The 18,472-nt window shown below is 42.6% G+C and overlaps 1 protein-coding gene across 2 annotated transcripts; it reads left to right on the top strand.

Moving 5' to 3' along the window:
* The first annotated feature begins 54 nt into the window (after positions 1–54).
* Positions 55–9,543, top strand: LOC103280871 (gastrula zinc finger protein XlCGF57.1). Of its 2 annotated transcripts, XM_016997616.2 has the most exons (6): positions 55–167; positions 2,295–2,790; positions 3,517–3,628; positions 4,703–4,788; positions 5,006–5,126; positions 6,431–9,543. In XM_016997616.2, the coding sequence occupies exons 2-6, from the start codon at positions 2,389–2,391 to the stop codon at positions 7,963–7,965; spliced, it is 2,256 nt and encodes a 751-aa protein (XP_016853105.1). In that variant the 5' UTR covers positions 55–167; positions 2,295–2,388; the 3' UTR covers positions 7,966–9,543. The 2 variants fall into 2 exon arrangements, with proteins under 2 accessions (XP_016853105.1, XP_062829435.1); XM_062973365.1 differs by lacking the exon at positions 55–167 and having other exon boundaries at positions 2,768–2,790; positions 3,517–4,393.
* Positions 9,544–18,472: the final 8,929 nt, after the last annotated feature.

Genomic DNA, 18,472 nt, shown 5'->3' with positions numbered 1-18,472 from the left:
TCCGCCACCACTCCTCCCTCTCTGGCATGCTCGGCTTTCTAGCCGGAAGAGGCGGGGCCAAATTCAAGAGTGACGGGCAGGGGGGAAGTTTGCTCCTTTCTTCCCCAGGTGGAGAGAGAGCCTTGTCGCCTCCTTGAGGTTTGGCCCAAGAGGAGGAAGCCAAGTAGGCAAGTCGGGAAAGAGGACAAATGGGGGAGCCTCCTTCCTTTTCTAGAGGTGTTTCAACAAAAGCTGGGTGGCCATCTGCCTGGAGTGCTTTGAATGTGTGTTCTTACCTCAAGCTGGGTGGCCATCTGCCTGGAGTGCTTTGATTATGTGTTCTTGCCTCAAGTTGGTGGCCATCAGCCAGGAGTTCTTGGATTGGGTGTTCTTGCCTCAAGCTGGGTGGCCATCTGCCTGGAGTGCTTTGATTATGTGTTCTTGCCTCAAGTTGGTGGCCATCAGCCAGGAGTTCTTGGATTGGGTGTTCTTGCCTCAAGCTGGGTGGCCATCTGCCTGGAGTGCTTTGATTATGTGTTCTTGCCTCAAGCTGGTGGCCATCAGCCTGGAGTTCTTGGATTGGGTGTTCTTGCCTCAAGCTGGGTGGCCATCTGCCTGGAGTGCTTTGATTATGTGTTCTTGCCTCAAGCTGGTGGCCATCAGCCTGGAGTTCTTGGATTGGGTGTTCTTGCCTCAAGCTGGGTGGCCATCTGCCTGGAGTGCTTTGATTATGTGTTCTTGCCTCAAGCTGGTGGCCATCTGCCTGGAGTGCTTTGAATGTGTGTTCGTGCCTCAAGCTGGGTGGCCATCTGCCTGGAGTGCTTTGATTGTGCTGGATTGATCTATCTGTCCATTCCATAATAGTCCCATTGTTGTTGTCGTGTCATTTTATACCGCACTTTATTGTCCATTCAACTATGAAATTTCCTTTCCCCATTTCGTAATACTCTGCACTTTGCCTGGGATCTATGACTTAGTCTCCTGTTTTTAATACTGTATCCTGCTTGTTGATTTTAATGATTGTTTTTATTGATGTTGATGTTTTTTTACTAGAATTATTGTTTTATTGCTTTGTTACTGTTATTTGTTTGTTTTATCAGGCCAGGCCCCATGTAAGCCGCCCCGAATCCCTCCGGGGAGATGGGGCGGGGTATAAAAATAAAGTTATTATTATTATTATTATTATTATTATTATTGTGTGTTCTTGTCTCAAGCTGGGTGGCCATTTGCCTGGAGTGCTTGGATTGTATGTTCTTGCCTCAAGCTGGGTGGCCATCTGCCTGGAGTGCTTTGATTGGGTCTTTCTGCCTGGCAGAAAGGGGCTTGATCTAGATGGCTCTTCTTGTAGTAGTCACACCACTACAAAAATATATTTGGTTAGCTTTTTGAAGTTGATGGTTGCTTTTTTGAAGTTGAAATTGTAGTTGTAACTGTAATTGCCCAAAAGATACACACTCCCTTGAAACCTCTTAGTTCAAAATATGCACTCGGAGATTTTAAAAAAACAATCTTCTTTGAAAAATAACATATCATGTCTACTCACAAACATCTTGTATTAATTCACCATAGAGGCACATTTCTTATTAAAGTTCAGTTATAGATAGGATGTAGTTTTCTTTGTGTTGAGGACACAAGGTATCATTCTTATCAATCAATAGACCATAGTCTTTAGGTATAGTTGTGCTCACTGAAGTCCATAAGTCTTACTTCTCTACTGAAGTCCAAAACAGCAACATGCATCCACGTCCACTGGGATATAAAGGATGCTGACTATAAAATGGAGTCCTGAGTCTGAACATGCTCAGTACAATCACATGTCTATAACCCCTCCCACACCAAAGAGGTACAGTTAAACTGGCAAATCAACATACACGTATAATACAGGTTAGAAAATATATACATTAACAAATAGTGAAAGGCTTGAGAGGCTGCTATTTCCAACAAGTTGAAGTCCAAAACACCCGGCGGGCCAAGGTTTGCCCATGTCTGCTAATCACTGACCAATGCATTCAAACTACAAGAAAAAAGATGGCATTTAAACACTAGCAAGAACTCCCTGATGGTAAGAGCTGTTCGGTACTGGAATAGGCTGCTGCCTGGAAGTGTGGTGGAGTCTCTTTCTCTGGAGGTTTTTAAGCAGAGGTTGGATGGCCATCTGTCGGGGGCACCTTGATTGTGTGCTCTTGCTCCATATATATCCTCTCGATTTGTGGCTAAGGAGGAAAGTAAATCTACATGCACACCATGGCTACATGCACACCCTGGCTACTACCCTCAGAGTGACACCTTCACAAGATCTCTTCTTTTCTTTGTAGGTCTTTGTGTCCCTAGGCAATTCATCTGAGATAGGATCTGGTGTGAAGGAGGACACTGTTTTTCTGACATGTTGGAAACTGCCTGATTGCATCAATGGAAGACCAAGACCAAGTTTACCATCCGTTAGGAGAAGGACTTTATGCTGGCCAGACCCAGGATGGAAGGAACTTATTGGGCAGAGCCATGCAGAGGAGCTTGGAGGAGAATATGCTCCATTTAGATGCCCAGCATCAGGACTGCAAGCCATTTAGCTCCCAGGAGGCTTTAAGGCCCCGAGAGCTTTGCAGCCAGCTCCACCGTCTCTGCTGTCAGTGGCTGAAGCCAGAGAGATGCACCAAGGCTGAGATGCTGGATCTGGTGGTGCTGGAGCAGTTCCTGGCCATCCTTCCTACAGAGATGGAGTGCTGGGTCCGGGAATGTGGCGCGGAGACAACCTCCCAAGCGGTGGCTCTGGCAGAAGGCTTCCTTCTTAGTCAGAAAGAGAACAGGGAGCAGGTGAGTTCATTCCATCTTGGTCATTTCGAGGGCCATCAATATTTCTTTGTAAGGATTTTGAAATATCTAGAACAAACCGAGCAAAAAAATTATTATTTTTGGTCAGTCAAAAGGCAGGTTAAGGAACAGTATGAAATTCTGCTTCTCCGGAAGAAACAGTTTGCAGCTAATGGGTTGGTTACAAATGGTTTGCTGGCTGTTGATCCACTTCCAAACCTATTCATAGTGCTAGTTATGCCCAATAAAGCTCCATATGGCTTGGGTTGTGTCTATTATTATTATTATTATTATTATTATTATTATTATTGACACAAAGACTAGGCTGGCACCCTCTTTCCTGTCTTCAGATGAAAACAGACTTCTCAAAATAGCACTCAGTTAAACCACCTATGTGATGTGCTTTTCTGTTGTTTTATTCTGACATTTTTATCTCTGTGTTTTAATTACTTCAAATCTGTAGAAAGCTTGTTTTTTTAACTATTCAGAAAATTGGATACAAACAAACATCGGATACATCATTTTCATGATGTAAACTATCCAGGCTTTTCTTTCCTGGAAATCATCTAAAACATCTAAATCATCTTCTTCCTTTTCCCAGTTCTCTGACAGGGGTACTTTGATTGTGCTTTTCCTGCATGGCAGGAGGTTGGACTAGATGGCCCATGTGGTCTCTTCCAACTCTATTATTCTATAATTCTACGATTTCTTCCCTTGCTTCTGCTGTAGGATTGGTTTTTGGAAAGGATGGCTGAAATGGAGAAGTGTCCTTCTAAATCCAGTCAAAGGCAACAGGCCAAGTGGCTCATGCGAGATCAAGAAGAAAAGTCCTCCACTATGAGTAAGAGCTAAAAGGGTAGTTTTCTCCTGGATTGCTGCACTTTAAACATTTAATAGAGCCTAATAGAACCCAACTATCACTTTGAAATTAAAGGCACACCTCAGTTAACAAGGTATCTGTAACAATGAATTTTCTATTTTCAATAACTTTTAATGGCTACTCCGCTTTCCTTTTGCTCCTCATTGTTGGCAATAGCGAAGGAGAATTGTAGGTACCTGCCTACAAAACAACAAGGTAAATGGCAGCTGTCACCAGATTCCCTTGTGACCAGAAAAACAGAGATAAACAGGGCAAGCAGATAAACAAGCTTCACCAGCTCCCCATGTATGTTTTAAATATGCAGAGATTTAAAAGTTCCACCAAAATAGGAATCATAAGAAAAATAGGAGCTGGTGAAAAAAAGCCACTATAGGAACATTTTAGAAGAAAGTTTCAAATTGTCTGTAGAAGTTTCAAAATGCTTTTGTGCAAAGCTTATCTTGATCTAGTTCTTTCATATGTTCACTTTGTTGGTTTAGAATAATAATGTAGCTGAAATAGGTTGACTTTCTCTTCTTATTTTATTGATTCAGGAACCTCTGCTTATTATTTCCATCTTATTTATGCCTTTGGTGCCAAGTTATCTGTTAGAGAAGCCATACCCAAGAACAACTTTGCTTGGTTGAGGCATATTTATGACTGTTTATAAGGGAGAAAACGTGACTCGAAGGGCTGCTTCAGTGGGTTGGCACCCTATCACCAGGCAGCCCCAGAATCCACCTTCAGGTCAGGGAAAAATCAAGAACCTGGACTTTATGCAACTCCATTCCTTTTCATTCCCTTCTCAACCACATTTTGGTGCTTTTTCCTTTTATTTTGTCTATTTAATTCTCTTTGAGGTATTTATCTGCTTACTTTGAATATTCAATTTGCTCACTTGATACCCGCAGGGTTAGTTTCATTCTGCTGTGACCTCCCAGTTCTTTTTGTGTGCAGACTATGGTATTTGCTGTATATACACAAATAGGAAGGATTTGAAGGAGAAAGAAGAGAGAGTGGATTATAATATTTTCTTTCCTGTTCTGTCTCTAACAGGAAGGGAAATAAGAACTGGGCCTGAGTGTAAAAGTGCATTTCTTTCTCATGATGAACTCAGAAGGACATCTGCAAGACCATATCAGGTAGGGGAAAGGACCGTAAGTGGGTCAAAAAGGATGTGGGTTGGGAGTCCATGTCCCTCTGACCTCTCCCTCGTCCCCACAGAATCTTGTTCTTTTGATGATGATATTATGATGATGATTTTTCCTTAGCTTGCATTAAAATTGCCGCTATAAGGGGCCTGCAGGATTTCATGTAAGGATTTCAAGTTTTTAGAGCAATATTGTTCTCTTTCTTCAGGTGACCTTTGAGGACGTAGCTGTGTATTTCACGGAGGAGGAGTGGGCTCTGCTAAACCCTGGCCAAAAGGCCCTTCATTGGGAAGTGATGCAGGAGAATTTGGGGGTCCTCTTCTCTCTCGGTAAGGCTCCCTTTTTCTTGTGATCAGTTGGCTTAGTTTAGTTGAGTTGAAAGATAACATCAGAGCTCTTCTTCACTCTGGATATATTAAAGCAAGCTGAGTTGTTTTTCTCCAACTTGGCTGGCCTTTGGGCTCTATTCCCAGGCAGCCCTTCACTAGCATATCTCTATCCTTCATGTGCCCTTAAACAATCCAAACGCCCTAATAGTCAATGAGGAGGGAACCTCTGGTGGATCTCTCAACATTTCACCAAGTCATCTATGCTTAGAGCAGTGGTTCTCAACCTGTGGATCCCCAGATGTTTTGGCCTTCAACTCCCATAAATCCTAACAGTTGGTAAATTAGCTGGGATTTCTGGGAGTTGTAGGCCAAAACACCTGGGGGTCCACAGGTTGAGAACCACTGGCTTTAGAGGTTCATTTGCATCTCACAGTGACCTTTAGGGCCTCTCCTCCTCCAGGCCTGTTCTGTGGCTCCATCTAACCACCATCAACAATGAAAGATTGGACTCAGGGCAAGTGAGAAAGCAAAAGGGAGAAATCAGCCACATCTTGCATCTTTGCTCCCACTAGAGAAACAAGTTCCTTTTCTCCCATTGAATCCCCCAAAGATAGATGGAGAAGCAAAGGTTCCAATGAAAGGAGGAGAGGGCTTGGGGGAAGCTGCCACTTCACTTGCCAAGGCCTTCCTGCAAAGCAAAGGAAGAAGCAGAGCCTTAGTGTGAAGATAGCAGCTAATTCATGTAAATGGAGAACCAGATTTGTTTCGCATGCTGTATTGAGTGTAGAGCTATACATCTTGGGTCATTTCTAAGAAGTTTTCTCCCGGGACTCTTTGTGATGATGCTCCATTGGACAGCAAGATATTTCATCATGCTTTCAGTAGGAGAACAAATATTTTTCCATTAACTTAGCAAGACTGGACCAAACAATGGAGGAACCTACGTTGTTGCATAGTCTTTTTAGAGTTAGAATTTCCATTTTAAAAAAAAGAATTTCCATTTTAGTAAGGCCACTAGAGTTGTGTGGAGATGTCTGGCATAAACTACAGGACCATGGCATAGACCAGGGCTGCTTAAACCTTTCCCATTTGTGGCAGGGAGGAGGGGTGGCCTGCAGAAGGATTTTGGAGGAAATCTTGGGCCTTTTCAAGGGCCAAGTGTTGCAGGCCTCCCTTAAGCGATCTAATACAGAGATGACCTCATCTCCCCTTTGAGATTGATGGAAATTAACTGATAAATGGTGTCAACACTTTGTCTTCCATTTCTTTCTTGAGTTCTCAGCAGTATTTTCTTTGCTTTCCAGCCAGTGATGGAGAAATGGATCAATATAAAGGAGAATCATGCCAAACATTGCTGCAAAGAGACCACTGTAAACAGTTAAATGAGACGGAAAGAGAAACTGATACTAAAGGGATGTGGAGATCCAAACCTATTCAGAAAGATATCTGTGGAACCTCAGTCCAGGAAATAATGCGGAAAGAAATGGAAAGAAACAAACATTTTTCTCTTGCATTTGAGAGCAACTTCAGCCCTAAAGCCAGCCTTAATCTTCACAGGAAGACTCAGCCTAGGGAGAAATCTTTCGAAGGTGGTGAATGTGGAAACAGCTCCAGCCTGACTTCATTTGACAACATTCATATCAGAGAGGGACCATTTCAGTCTTTCAACTGTGGAAGCAACTTCAGGTTGAGTTCTCAACTTCTGACAGATCTAAGAACCCATACAGATGGAAGAACATTGAAATGCTTGATGAATGAAAAGTCATTCCTTTCTTACTGTTACCAAAAAGTTTGCACAGATGGGAAACAATCAACGTGCCTGGACTGTGGGAAAAGTTTTATTAAGAAGATGCAACCTACTTGTCATCAAGCAACTCACAATGGGGAGAAATCATTTAATTGCCTGGACTGTGGACAACAATGTATTTGGAAGGATCACATCTCTTATCGTCAAGCAATTCATGGTGCGGAGAAGACATTTAAATGTCTGGAGTGTCCAAAAGGTTTTTCCCGGAAAACAGATCTCACTTATCATCAAGCAACTCACAACGGCACAAAACGATTTCAATGCCTGGAGTGCGGAAAAGGATTTCTTTGGAAGGCACACTTCTCCCGCCATCAAGCAATTCACAATGGCCAGAGGCCATTTAAATGCCTGGAGTGTGGGAAAAGTTTTATCCGGAAGACGGACCTCACCTTCCACGAAGCAACTCACACAGGAGAGAAACCATTTAAGTGCCTAGAGTGCGGGAAAGCGTTTATTCGTAAGACGGATGTAACTCGTCATAAAATAGCTCACGTAGCAGAGAAACCTTTTAAGTGCTTGGAGTGTGGAAAAGGATTTATTTGGAGGAGACACCTCATACGTCACCAAGCCATTCACACAGGAGAGAAACCATTTACCTGCCAGGAGTGTGGAAAAGGTTTTATTCAGAAAATAGCCCTCACTCGTCATCAAGCAGCTCATACTGGAGAGAAACTATTTACATGCCAGGAGTGTGGAAAGGGGTTTGTCTGGAAGACGCACCTCACACGTCACCAAGCAACTCACACAGGAGATAAACCATTTACATGCCTGGAATGTGGGAAGAGCTTTATTCGGAAGACACACCTCACTCGGCATCAAGGCATTCATACAGGAGAGAAACCATTCAAGTGCCTGGAGTGTGGGAAAAGTTTCAGCCAGAAGCTAAATCTCAGCCATCATCAAATAACTCACACAGGTGAGAAACCTTTTAAATGTATGGAGTGTGGGAAAGGTTTCAGTCGGAAGGCACATCTTGGTCGTCATCATGCAACTCACACAGAGCAGAAGGATCAAGAAGTATATGAATACTGAGAATATTCACTCAGAGCAGACCTCTTACATGAGATTACAAATTCATGCCCAGGAGAAGCAACTTGTATGCTTAGAGCTTGAAAAATGTTTCACCCTTATGACATTCTGCCACAAGAGAGAAACCAAGAAGAGGACACAGAGAGAAAGCCTTTCAGATTCTTGAAATCTGGGAATGCATATCATAAGAAATATATTAAGAATTCTAGAGAGGGGGGAGACAAATGCTTGTAACAGAAAATGGGCTTCAGTTAGAGAGGAATTCCTGGGTCACACTAAGAAATGGAGGTACTGAGAATGAAATGAAAAGCCAGTTAAATGCTTTCACATACAAAGTGCATTTTGATGAAAGCCTTTGATAAAAAGTGCCAGTCTAGAAAGCATCACTTTTTGTCCTCATTCTCTGTTTTGCTATATCAGTAGTTCCCAACCTGTGGTCTGTGGACCACTAGTGGTTCCCAAGAATTAAAATATGGTCCACTGCCTCAGTATTACTACACCATTGCAATTAAAGTGACTGGTCTCGCAAAACCCTCTTATAGTGTTGAAGCAACGCGGGTGTCAGGAGGAGAGGCTGGCTACCCATGAAAGATGCGACAACAAGCCTCCTGACTGTTGTTTCTCCTCCTCGCTCCCCGAGTGGAGCCGTTCCATGTGGCATCTGGAAGCGGGAGCACCTTAGTGTCTTTGGTTTTAGGCCTGTTCCTGAGGTTATTTGGGGTGCTAATTTGACCAGGAACCACTCTCCAACATTAGTACCAAAAGGGTTATAAATCAGTTTTTGGTCAACTTTAAATTTGGTTTGGTTATTTGGGGTGCTGATTCAGAAAATTGCACTGGATAGACCACAACAACTCTAAATGATTAAATATGGTTTTCTGTGAGTGAGCAGATGGCGACTACTGGATGGCATATGTTCTGTATCAGAAACTAGATCTGATGTGGTCTATCCAGTGAAATTTTCTGAATCAGCACCCCAAATAACCAAACCGAATCTAAAGTTGACCAAAAATTGATTCGTAACCCTTTTGGTACTAATGTTGGAGAGTGGTCCCTGGTCAGAAAAAGATTGGGAACCACTGTACTACCGGTATATAAATGTTGGCAGGATTACCATTGGGAGGATAGGGTTTTTAAAAGAACTGGGGACACATTGACATTTGATGCTGAGTTGCAGCAGTGCATTAGTGATAACCAATTCTTAATCTAATGAGCTGGGAAAGACTAGCATTCCCTCTAACTGAACCTAGTCTAGCTCTGTGAGCCTTCTCATAAAAGTCAGCAGAAACAGTGTCTGCCTCCAGAATCCCTTCCTGGGCACAAGGGAACAAAAAATATAGAGAAAAAAGGAAAAGTGGAGTTGCCTGCCTTGATAACTACCCACAGTATTTTTTTTAAAGCATAAATGTTTATGTTATGGAAATCATGATAAAAATGAAGGCTAGTGAAAGAAGGGATAATCTATTTGGGGAAAGATTTCAACCTCCTCCTTTAGGCTGAAAATATTTTTTTACCTGATCTGGTTGTGTTTTCCCCCACATTTGCATATTTTTAGTTTTGAATAAAAGTTGCTGAAAGATGTTGAAATGCTTATTTTTTTGCATGTGCATGATGAAGGAGCCCATCTCGGTCCTTTCCATGTTATTTCTGCCCCTGGTACCAAATTCCTGTTACTGAGGAACACATTTCAATGAATAGGGAGTGGGAATATCTGTATACATCAGGAGAGGGTGATCTGTAGAAATTTTCTTAGAATGCGGCTCTAATCTACACGTTCACTGAAAGTATAGCCCATAAGACTGCTTAAATCCCAGAATTAGTTTTAACCAAAGATAAAAATCGCATACATTTTTTAAAGAATGCTTGATTTTTTTCAGTGTACTGTGTTGACCATCCCTAATCCAGAAGTCATTTTAATGTTCAGGTGGAATTTCTTTTCCTGCAGTTTGAACCCATAGTCCAATATCTATCATTGTTCACGTATGTGGCTGGAATAGTGACACTTCGATGACTTTCTTTAGAGCACAAAATATTAAAAAATTACATAAAATTACTTTTAGGCTATATGATTGACACCATGGAGCCCCTGGTGGAGTAGTGGGTTAAAGCCTGCGACTTGAAGGTTGGGTTGCTGACCTGAAGGTAGCCAGCTTCGAATCCCACCCGGGGAAGAGCGCAGATGAGCTCCCTCTATCAGCTCCAGCTCCATGTGGGGACATGAGAGAAGCCTCCCACAAGGATGGTAAAAACATCAAAAACATCCGGGCGTCCCCTGGCCAACGTCCTGGCCAATTCTCTCACACCAGAAGCGACTTGCAGTTTCTCAAGTCGCTCCTGACATGAAAAAAAAATTGACACCATTTCAACTGCTGTGGCTCAATGCTGTAGAACAAGCCTGTGCAAACTTTGGTCCTCTGAGTGTTTGGGACTACAACTCCCACAATTCCAAACAGTCTGGGAGGAATTGTGGGAGTTGAAGTCCAAAATACCACGAGGGTCCAAGTTTGCCCAGGCCTGTTCTACAATATAGATGCACTCGAGTATATATGTAAGTTATTTTTTCTCTATTATTATTATTATTATTATTATATTTATTATTTTACTCTATTATTGTTATTACATTTATTATTTTAGTGTATTTATTATTACTGGATGGATACGTCATCACATTTACATTGGAGAAGGTTAAAATCATGATTTAATCAGAGTTGGATAGTCATATTTTAAATTACAGTTTTATCTAAATATTCAAAAACATTGAACCTACTGATGCCTCAATTAATGTAATTTTATTGTTATCTATTTTTATTTTAGAAATTGACCCGTAGCTGCTGAATTTCCTGCTCTCAGCTTATACTTGAGTCAATACGTTTTCCCAGTTTTTGGTGTTAAAATTAGGTGCCTCAACTTATATTCGGGTCAGCTTATACTCAAGTATATACAGTAATTTCTTTCATAAGTGAGATCACTCTTCCATCTGAAGCTCCTTCCACATCCCAAACATGTAAATGGTTCCTCCCTTTACAAATTATTTGATGACATATCAGATTCATTTTCCATTTGAAGCTCTTTCCACACTGCATACATTTAAATGGTTTATCCCTTGTGTGAATAGTTTGATGAGAAATGAGGGTTTGCTTCTTTAACCTTTTCCCACACTTTTAGCACTGACATGGCTTCTCCATTGTATGAGGTCTTTCATGAGAAGATAGCTATGACTTCTTCCCAAAGCTCTTTTCACTCTCTAGACACCTAAATTGTTTTCTCCTCTTTGTGGATACTTTGATGAGGTGTGAAGATTTGCTTCTGATTGAACCCTTTTCCACATTACAAGCATGGATGTAATTTATCTTCTGTATGAATTCTTCGACGATGAGTAAGTCTGCCTTCCGACTGAGCCTCTGTCCAGATTCTAAGAACTGAAATGACTCCTCCTTCTAATGTCTGTAATGAGAAGAAGGCTATTTCTTCTAACCAAAGCTCCACACATTTGCATGGCTTCTTCCCTGTGCGAATCCTCTTATGACTTGAGAGCATTTATCCCTTGGATATCAATAATAATAATAATAATAATAATAATAATAATAATAATAATGAACAAACTTTATTTATATTCTGCTCTATCTCCCCGAGGGGACTCAGGCAGATTACTCAACACATATACAACAAACATTCAATGCCATTATACAGTTAACAAGGAGACAATACATAGAGGTAAAGCCTTTTCCCCATCTTTTCAATTTCCGGCACCTGAAAGCTGTGCTAGACTCTGGCCGTGTGTGTGTGTGTGTGTGTGTGTGTGTGTGTGTGTGTGTGTGTGTTGCTGTCAGTCTATCTTCCACGCCGAGGAACTTTGCTGTCCTTAGACGTTCTCCAGATTGAATTGCCTTATAAGCACCTTTTATAACCTCCCCACTTTTAAAAAAGTGGTACCTATTTACCTATGCGCATTTCTGCTTTCGATCTGCTAGGTGGGCAGGGAGCTAGGGCTGATGGCGGGTGCTCACCCCAACCCGAGCTTGAACTGCCAACCTTGCAATCGGCAGGATTTTCTGCAGCTTAGCGGTTTAGTCTGCTGGGCTAAGCCCAGCCACAATTTGACTCATTACCTAATTGAGCTGTCGGAATTTAAAACACATCTGAAGACCTATCTCTAACAACAGTAAGTTTTTAGCTATGCTGTAACTGCATAAATGCACATTCTTTCTGATGTGCATTTCATGTAGACAAATTTCATCTTCATTCTTTTCAAATACTGAAATATTTTCTGTGCAACGTTTGCTCCCTTGATATTCAAAGTGATGCATTTCAGATTCAATACTGGACTACAGATTTAGCTTAGTCAACAGCAGATGCACCTCTTTCTTCTACTTCTTTATCCTCTTTTCCCCCCTTATCTGAATCTTGATCCTAGCACCCTTCCAATACCTATTCTTCCCTAGTTCACTTGATTCCTCACTTTTTTATATTTCTGTATGGTTTTTTAAACTGTACAGAATTCATTTTTAAACATTGCTAGTTATGTAACATTGCTGTTTACAGAATTCATTTTGAATCACTGCTGTTTACGTAAGAGTAACACCTTCTAATAGCTTCCATCTGAAAGGTAGCTTATTTGTGCTTCAGTTTGTATGATAGGAAGCCATACGCTATTCTCTGACATACACTGAACCTCTCCCCATCTATATATATAAAAGAGTGATGGCATCTCGGCGACCCACAAAACAACAAAACTACAGGCCCCCCAACCTCCAAATTTGACAACACAACCCATCATCCACGCCTCAAGGTTGATACAACAAAAAGAAAAGAAAAATAAAGTCCTAATTAGAGAGAGAGGAATAATTGCTTTTATCCAATTGCTGCCAGCTAGAAGGCTAAGCTCCTCCAACTTGGTCTCCTAGCAACCCAATAAAAAATAATAAAGAACACTAAAAACTAATTAAAAACACTAAAAAATTAATATAATACAATACCATAATAACAAAATTACTAAAAATTATACAAGAAAATAATAAAATATAATAAATAAAAAGATAACTTACAATAAAATTAATTAAAAAATACAAATAACGTCAAATAAAAATTACACAACAATTTTTAACCAATACCACCACCACTTTGCCACAGCAACGTGTGGCCGGGCACAGCTAGTACTCTATAAAGCCTGAAATGGCTTAGCCTTTGTATGTCTTCTTTGATGATAAACAAGGTGTGACTTCTGACTGAACCTCTTTCCACACTGCAAGCATTGAAAGGGTTTCTGCTCCATATGAATTCTTTGATGAACAATGAGGATTTGCTTCCGACTGAATTTCTTTCCACAGTCTAAGCACTGAAATAGGTTCTCCCCTGTATGAAGTCTTTGATGACATGTCAGGTGTTCCTTCCTAGTGAAGCTCTTTCCACACTCTGAACATTTAAATAGGCCCTCTTTACTATGACTGACTTGATGACGAGCCAGGTATGTTTTCCGAGCGAAGCTCTTTCCACACTGCACACACTCAAATGGATTTTCGCTTGTATGACACCTTTGATGATTCGTAAGACTTCTCTTCCACCTGAAGCTCTTTCCACACTCTGAGCACTGAAATGGTTTCTCCCCTGTATGAATAATTTGATGAGAAGTCAAGTTTGACTTCTGACTGAAGTTCTTTCCGCATTCCAAGCATTTAAATAGTTTCCCCTCCATATGAATTCTTTGATGACCTGTAAGATTCACTTTCCATCTGAAGCTCTTCCCACACTGCATGCATTTAAATGGTTTCTCACCTGTATGACGTTCTTGATGACACATAAGATTTTTCTTCGATGTGAAGCTCTTTCCACACTCTAAACACTTAAATGGTTTCTCCCCGGTGTGGCTGTTTTGATGATGTTGAAGACTTTTTTTCCATCTGAAACTCTTTCCACACTCTAAACATTTAAATGGTTTCTCCCCGGTATGACTTCTTTGATGATCCTTAAGACTTTTCTTCGATATGAAGCTCTTTTCACACTCTAAGCACGGAAATGGTTTCTCCCCTGTGTGAATTCTTTGATGGCAAATCAGGCGTGACTTCTGACCAAAGCTCTTTTCACATTCCAAGCATTTAAATCGTTTTTCCTGTATATGAATTTTTTGATGACACGTGAGGCTCACTTTCCACCTGAAGCTCTTTCCGCACTGCATGCATTTCAACAGCTTCTCGCCCATATGACATTCTTGATGAAACATAAGACTTGTCTTCCACCTGAAGCTCTTTTCACACTCTAAGCATTTAAATGGCTTCTCACCTGCATGGCTTCTTTGATGAATAATAAGGTTTCGCTTGCGACTGAGACTCTTTCCACACTCTAAGCATTTAAATGGTTTCTCCTCTACATGGCTTCTTTGATGATAAGTAAAGCATGTCCTCTGATTAAATTTCTTTCCGCACTCCAAGCACTTAAAGGGTTTCTCCCCACTAGGGGTTATTTGATGACGAGTAAGGCCTGCTTTCCGTCTGAAACTCTTTCCACAATCCAAGCACTGAAATGGCTTCCCCACTACATGACTTCTTTGGTGACGAGTTAGGTATGCCTTCCTAGCAAAGCTCTTTCCACACAGCATGCATTTAAATGGCTCCTTGCCTATATGACGTTCTTGATGAAACGTAAGATTTTTCTTCCATTTGAAGCTCTTTCCACACTCTAAGCATTGAAATTGTTTTCCCCCTGTATGGGTTCTTTGATGACCCTTGAGACTCACTTTCCACCTGAAGCTCTTTCCACACTGCGTGCATTTAAATGGCTTCTTGCCTGCATGACATCTTTGATGACACGTAAAAGTTACCTTCCATCTGAAGCTCTTTCCACACTCCAAGCATTTAAAGGGTTTCTCCCCTGTGTGAATTCTTTCATGACAACTGAGATGTGATTTATGAGTGAACATCTTTCCACACTCCAAACATTGAAAGGGTTTCTCTCCTGTATGCCTTCTTTGATGGACAGTGAGTTCTGACTTGTACCTGAAGCTCTTTCCACATTCCAAACATTTACATGGATTCCCACCTGTGTGAATTCTTTGATGAACAGTGAGGTGGGATTTCTGACTGAAGCTCTTTCCACACTCCAAGCATTTAAAGGGTTTCTCCCCTGTGTGAGTTCTTTGATGAATTGTGAGTTCGGACTTGTCCCTGCAGCTATTTCCACACTCCAAACATTTGAATGGCTTTTTCCTTCTGTGAATTGCTTGATGGCGAGTGAGGAGTTTCCTCAGACTGAAGACCTTTCCACATTCCAAGCATTGAAATGGTTTCCCACTCGTGTAGTTCTTTTGGTGGGAAATGGAGGCTTCCCTAACACTGATGATCTTTCCTTGCTCACCATCACTGAAAGAAATCACTCCTCTGTGAGTTCTCACATGACAGTCAAGGCTTGCTTTAAAACTGGAGCTTCTTCCACATAGAAGGCATATATATCTATTCCTTTCCTTTATTTTTGGTGTCATTTCCTGCCCCGAGAGCCCACTGACTTCCCCATCCAGAAAAACCTTCCCTTGAAACTCAGGGTTCCTTTCATTCTCGCACATCAGTCGATAACTGGCTCTTTTGGGCAATACCCTGCTTGGTTCCTCTTCATTCCCAGCAAGTGTCCCTTCAACATCTGGAAAAGAGAGAAAGAACTGGTCAGACAAGGACACTGACCCTCGCAGTGATGCTGTTGTTATAAATACATAAATATATCCTGTCTTTTCCAAGGCCAAGGATCAACGCAACTTTGTTATAGTTAAAAGGGCCAAGCAGGGTATTGCCCAAAAGCCAGGGCAACCACCAGCCAGGGCCGGCCCGACAAAATTTTAAATATTAAGCAGGGGGGAAAATTGCGCCCCCCCCCGCGCTGCTCCCGCGCCCTGGCCCCGCCTCCCGCGCTGCTCGCCCTGACCCCGCCTGTCGCGCAGCGTGGGAGGCGGGGCCAGGGCTCGTGGGGCGGGGCTCCGCCCAGACGGGGCCCCGCCTCCAGCCCCACGCGCCCTGGCCCAGGCCAGTCGGCCAGGAAGCAGCGGGAGTCTCTCCAGACCACGGCAATCGCGGCCTGAAGGGACCTCCGCTGCATTCTGGCCAGCTTGGAAAGGCCAGACGGGCAAGGGTGAGCAGCGTGGCAGGCAGGGCCAACCCTGGCTCTGCCTCCCGCGCTGCTCACCCTGACCCCGCCTCTCATGCAGCGCAAGAGGCGGGGCCAGGGCGCACAGGGCGGGAGGCGGGGCTCCGCCCAGATGGTGCCCTGCCTCCCGCCTGGAGCGCCCTGGCCCAGGCCAGCTGGCCAGACTGCAGCGGAGGTCTCTCCAGGCCGTGATCGCGGCCTGGAGGGACCTCCCCTGCAATCTGGCCAGCTGGAAAAGGCCAGACGGGCGAGGGTGAGCCGTGCGGGAGGTAGGGCCAACTCTGGCCCCGCCTCCCGCGCTGCTCACCCTGACCCCGCCTCTTGCGCAGCGTGAGAGGCGGGGCCAGGACGCGCAGGGCGGCAGGCGGGGCTCCGCCCAGACGGGGCCCTGCCTCCCGCCCCGCGCGCCCTTGCTCGGCTGGCCTCCATGGCGCCCCCGGGACCGTGCGCCCGAAGCGGGCGCTTCAGTGGCCTCCACGTTGGGCCGGCCCTGCCACCAGCTGCAATAAATCTTACCAATCAAAAGGTTCGCGGTTCAAAGCCCAGGTCAAGGGTGAATGCCCGACCTTCAGCCAGCTCACTGCCCACGTAGCAAATCGAAAACAGCTGTGAGTCAATAAATAGGTACTGTACTGTTTAAGCAGGGAGATATTTAAATGGCACCATAAGGAAATACCAGAAATAAGGCAGTGATCAAAAAAGGAGGAGGTCTGTGAACAAGGCTCTTCGACAATGAGGATGGAGTGACAGCACAACCCTGCACCCCACCCCCATGGCTGGAATTGAGCACAACCTACAGGTTACTGAAGATGGGAAATGCCTATATATCTCTATCTGTACTGTTGTCTGTCCTGTCTCTAATGGCATTGAATGTTTGCCCCGAGTTCTCTTCGGGGTGAGGGGGGTAGAATATAAATACTGTAAATAAATAAATAAATAAATAAAATACCTACATCATGCAGACATTGGATGTAGAACCCAATATATTAAAAAACAGAATGAAAAACAAATTTCTCCTGCTTCTCAGCCTAGCCTCTCTTCTGATCTCTCTCTCTACTTCTTCTCTAATCTCCAGACATGTTTTGTCTCTCTCTTAAACATGCATCATTCTAAGCAAAACATGTTCTATCATCTTTTGTTTTTAAACATTTCTTGGGGAATTAAGGCTTCGGGGAGAATGCAAATTTCTCCTTTTCTTGGCTCTCATATTGGCAGATAAAATTTTTGTCAAATTTGAGCCGCACATGATATGATACCATAAACTGCCAGTTGAAAGATTCGGTTTTCTGAAATAGAGTAATACTGAAGAGACAATTATAACTGTTGTGATATATACACTTGATGAACCACTAGAAAGGAATGGACTTACCCAGAGAGGACACAAGGCCCAGATTCTCCTCCATGACCTCCCTGTGTAGGGCCCATTGTCCTGGGTCCAGCAAGGCCCACTCCTCCTCTGAGAAAAACACAGCCACCTCCTCAAAGGTCACCTGGAGAAAGAAAGAAAGGTTATTGGGGTGAGGCATGGTCCCTTACTCCACTCTCCCAGACTGAGGGAACTCGGGATCCTTGCTACTTCCCAGCTCATCTGGATCCTTTTGGCCTTCACCTGCCATTAGCTTCTGGCCATCAGAGCATCCAGCTTGTGATGGTGGTTGAACCAGACAGTCACAGTTCTCATCAACATTCTACTTAAGTATAAGTAGAATTATACTTAAGTAGTTAATTATACTTAATTAACTAGAAATTCAGGATATTTGCATGGGAACTGAGCAACGTCTTTGGTATTATTCAGGGTATTTATTATATGCACTCAGAGACTGTCTATGAGTGGAAAAAATGAACATTCACCTGAAAAAACCCAACAAACCCTAGATCATACCTGCACAACTTGGCAGGATGAAGGGGCCAAAGTTTATGGTTCCCGTCCCCTTGATCTGGTCATGTAAGTGTTATTTATTGTTATAATTGTATTATTTTACTTTGTTTAATAATGTGTATTATGTTGTTATGTAATGTTTGTATTGTTTTTATGACTGTAAACTGCCCTGAGTCCCATCCGGGAGATAGGGCGGTATATAAATAAAGTTTTATTATTATATTATTAAGTTAAAATAGGCAAAACCTCTTTGGGTCACAGATAGGCTTTTAACACCTCACCTTCCAAGTAAAGGTATAATTACTGAATAAACTGTGGTGCATGTAAGCCATATTACAAAAAACGAAGTTTCAATTAATATCAAGCTTATGTAAGATGTTTATTTATTATAAATCACATTAATGTGAATAAACACTCTGCTAATTAGCTAAATCTAAACAGTAAGAAAACCTGAAAAACTAATTCAAGTTTGTATTGCTTAGCAATCATAAAATTATAAGGAGTATT

The sequence above is a fragment of the Anolis carolinensis genome, chromosome 2, assembly GCF_035594765.1.
Source record: "Anolis carolinensis isolate JA03-04 chromosome 2, rAnoCar3.1.pri, whole genome shotgun sequence".
Classification (NCBI taxonomy): domain Eukaryota; kingdom Metazoa; phylum Chordata; class Lepidosauria; order Squamata; family Dactyloidae; genus Anolis; species Anolis carolinensis.
The sequence above is the reverse complement of the archived record's forward strand: the minus strand, read 5'-3'. Positions and strand labels throughout refer to the sequence as shown.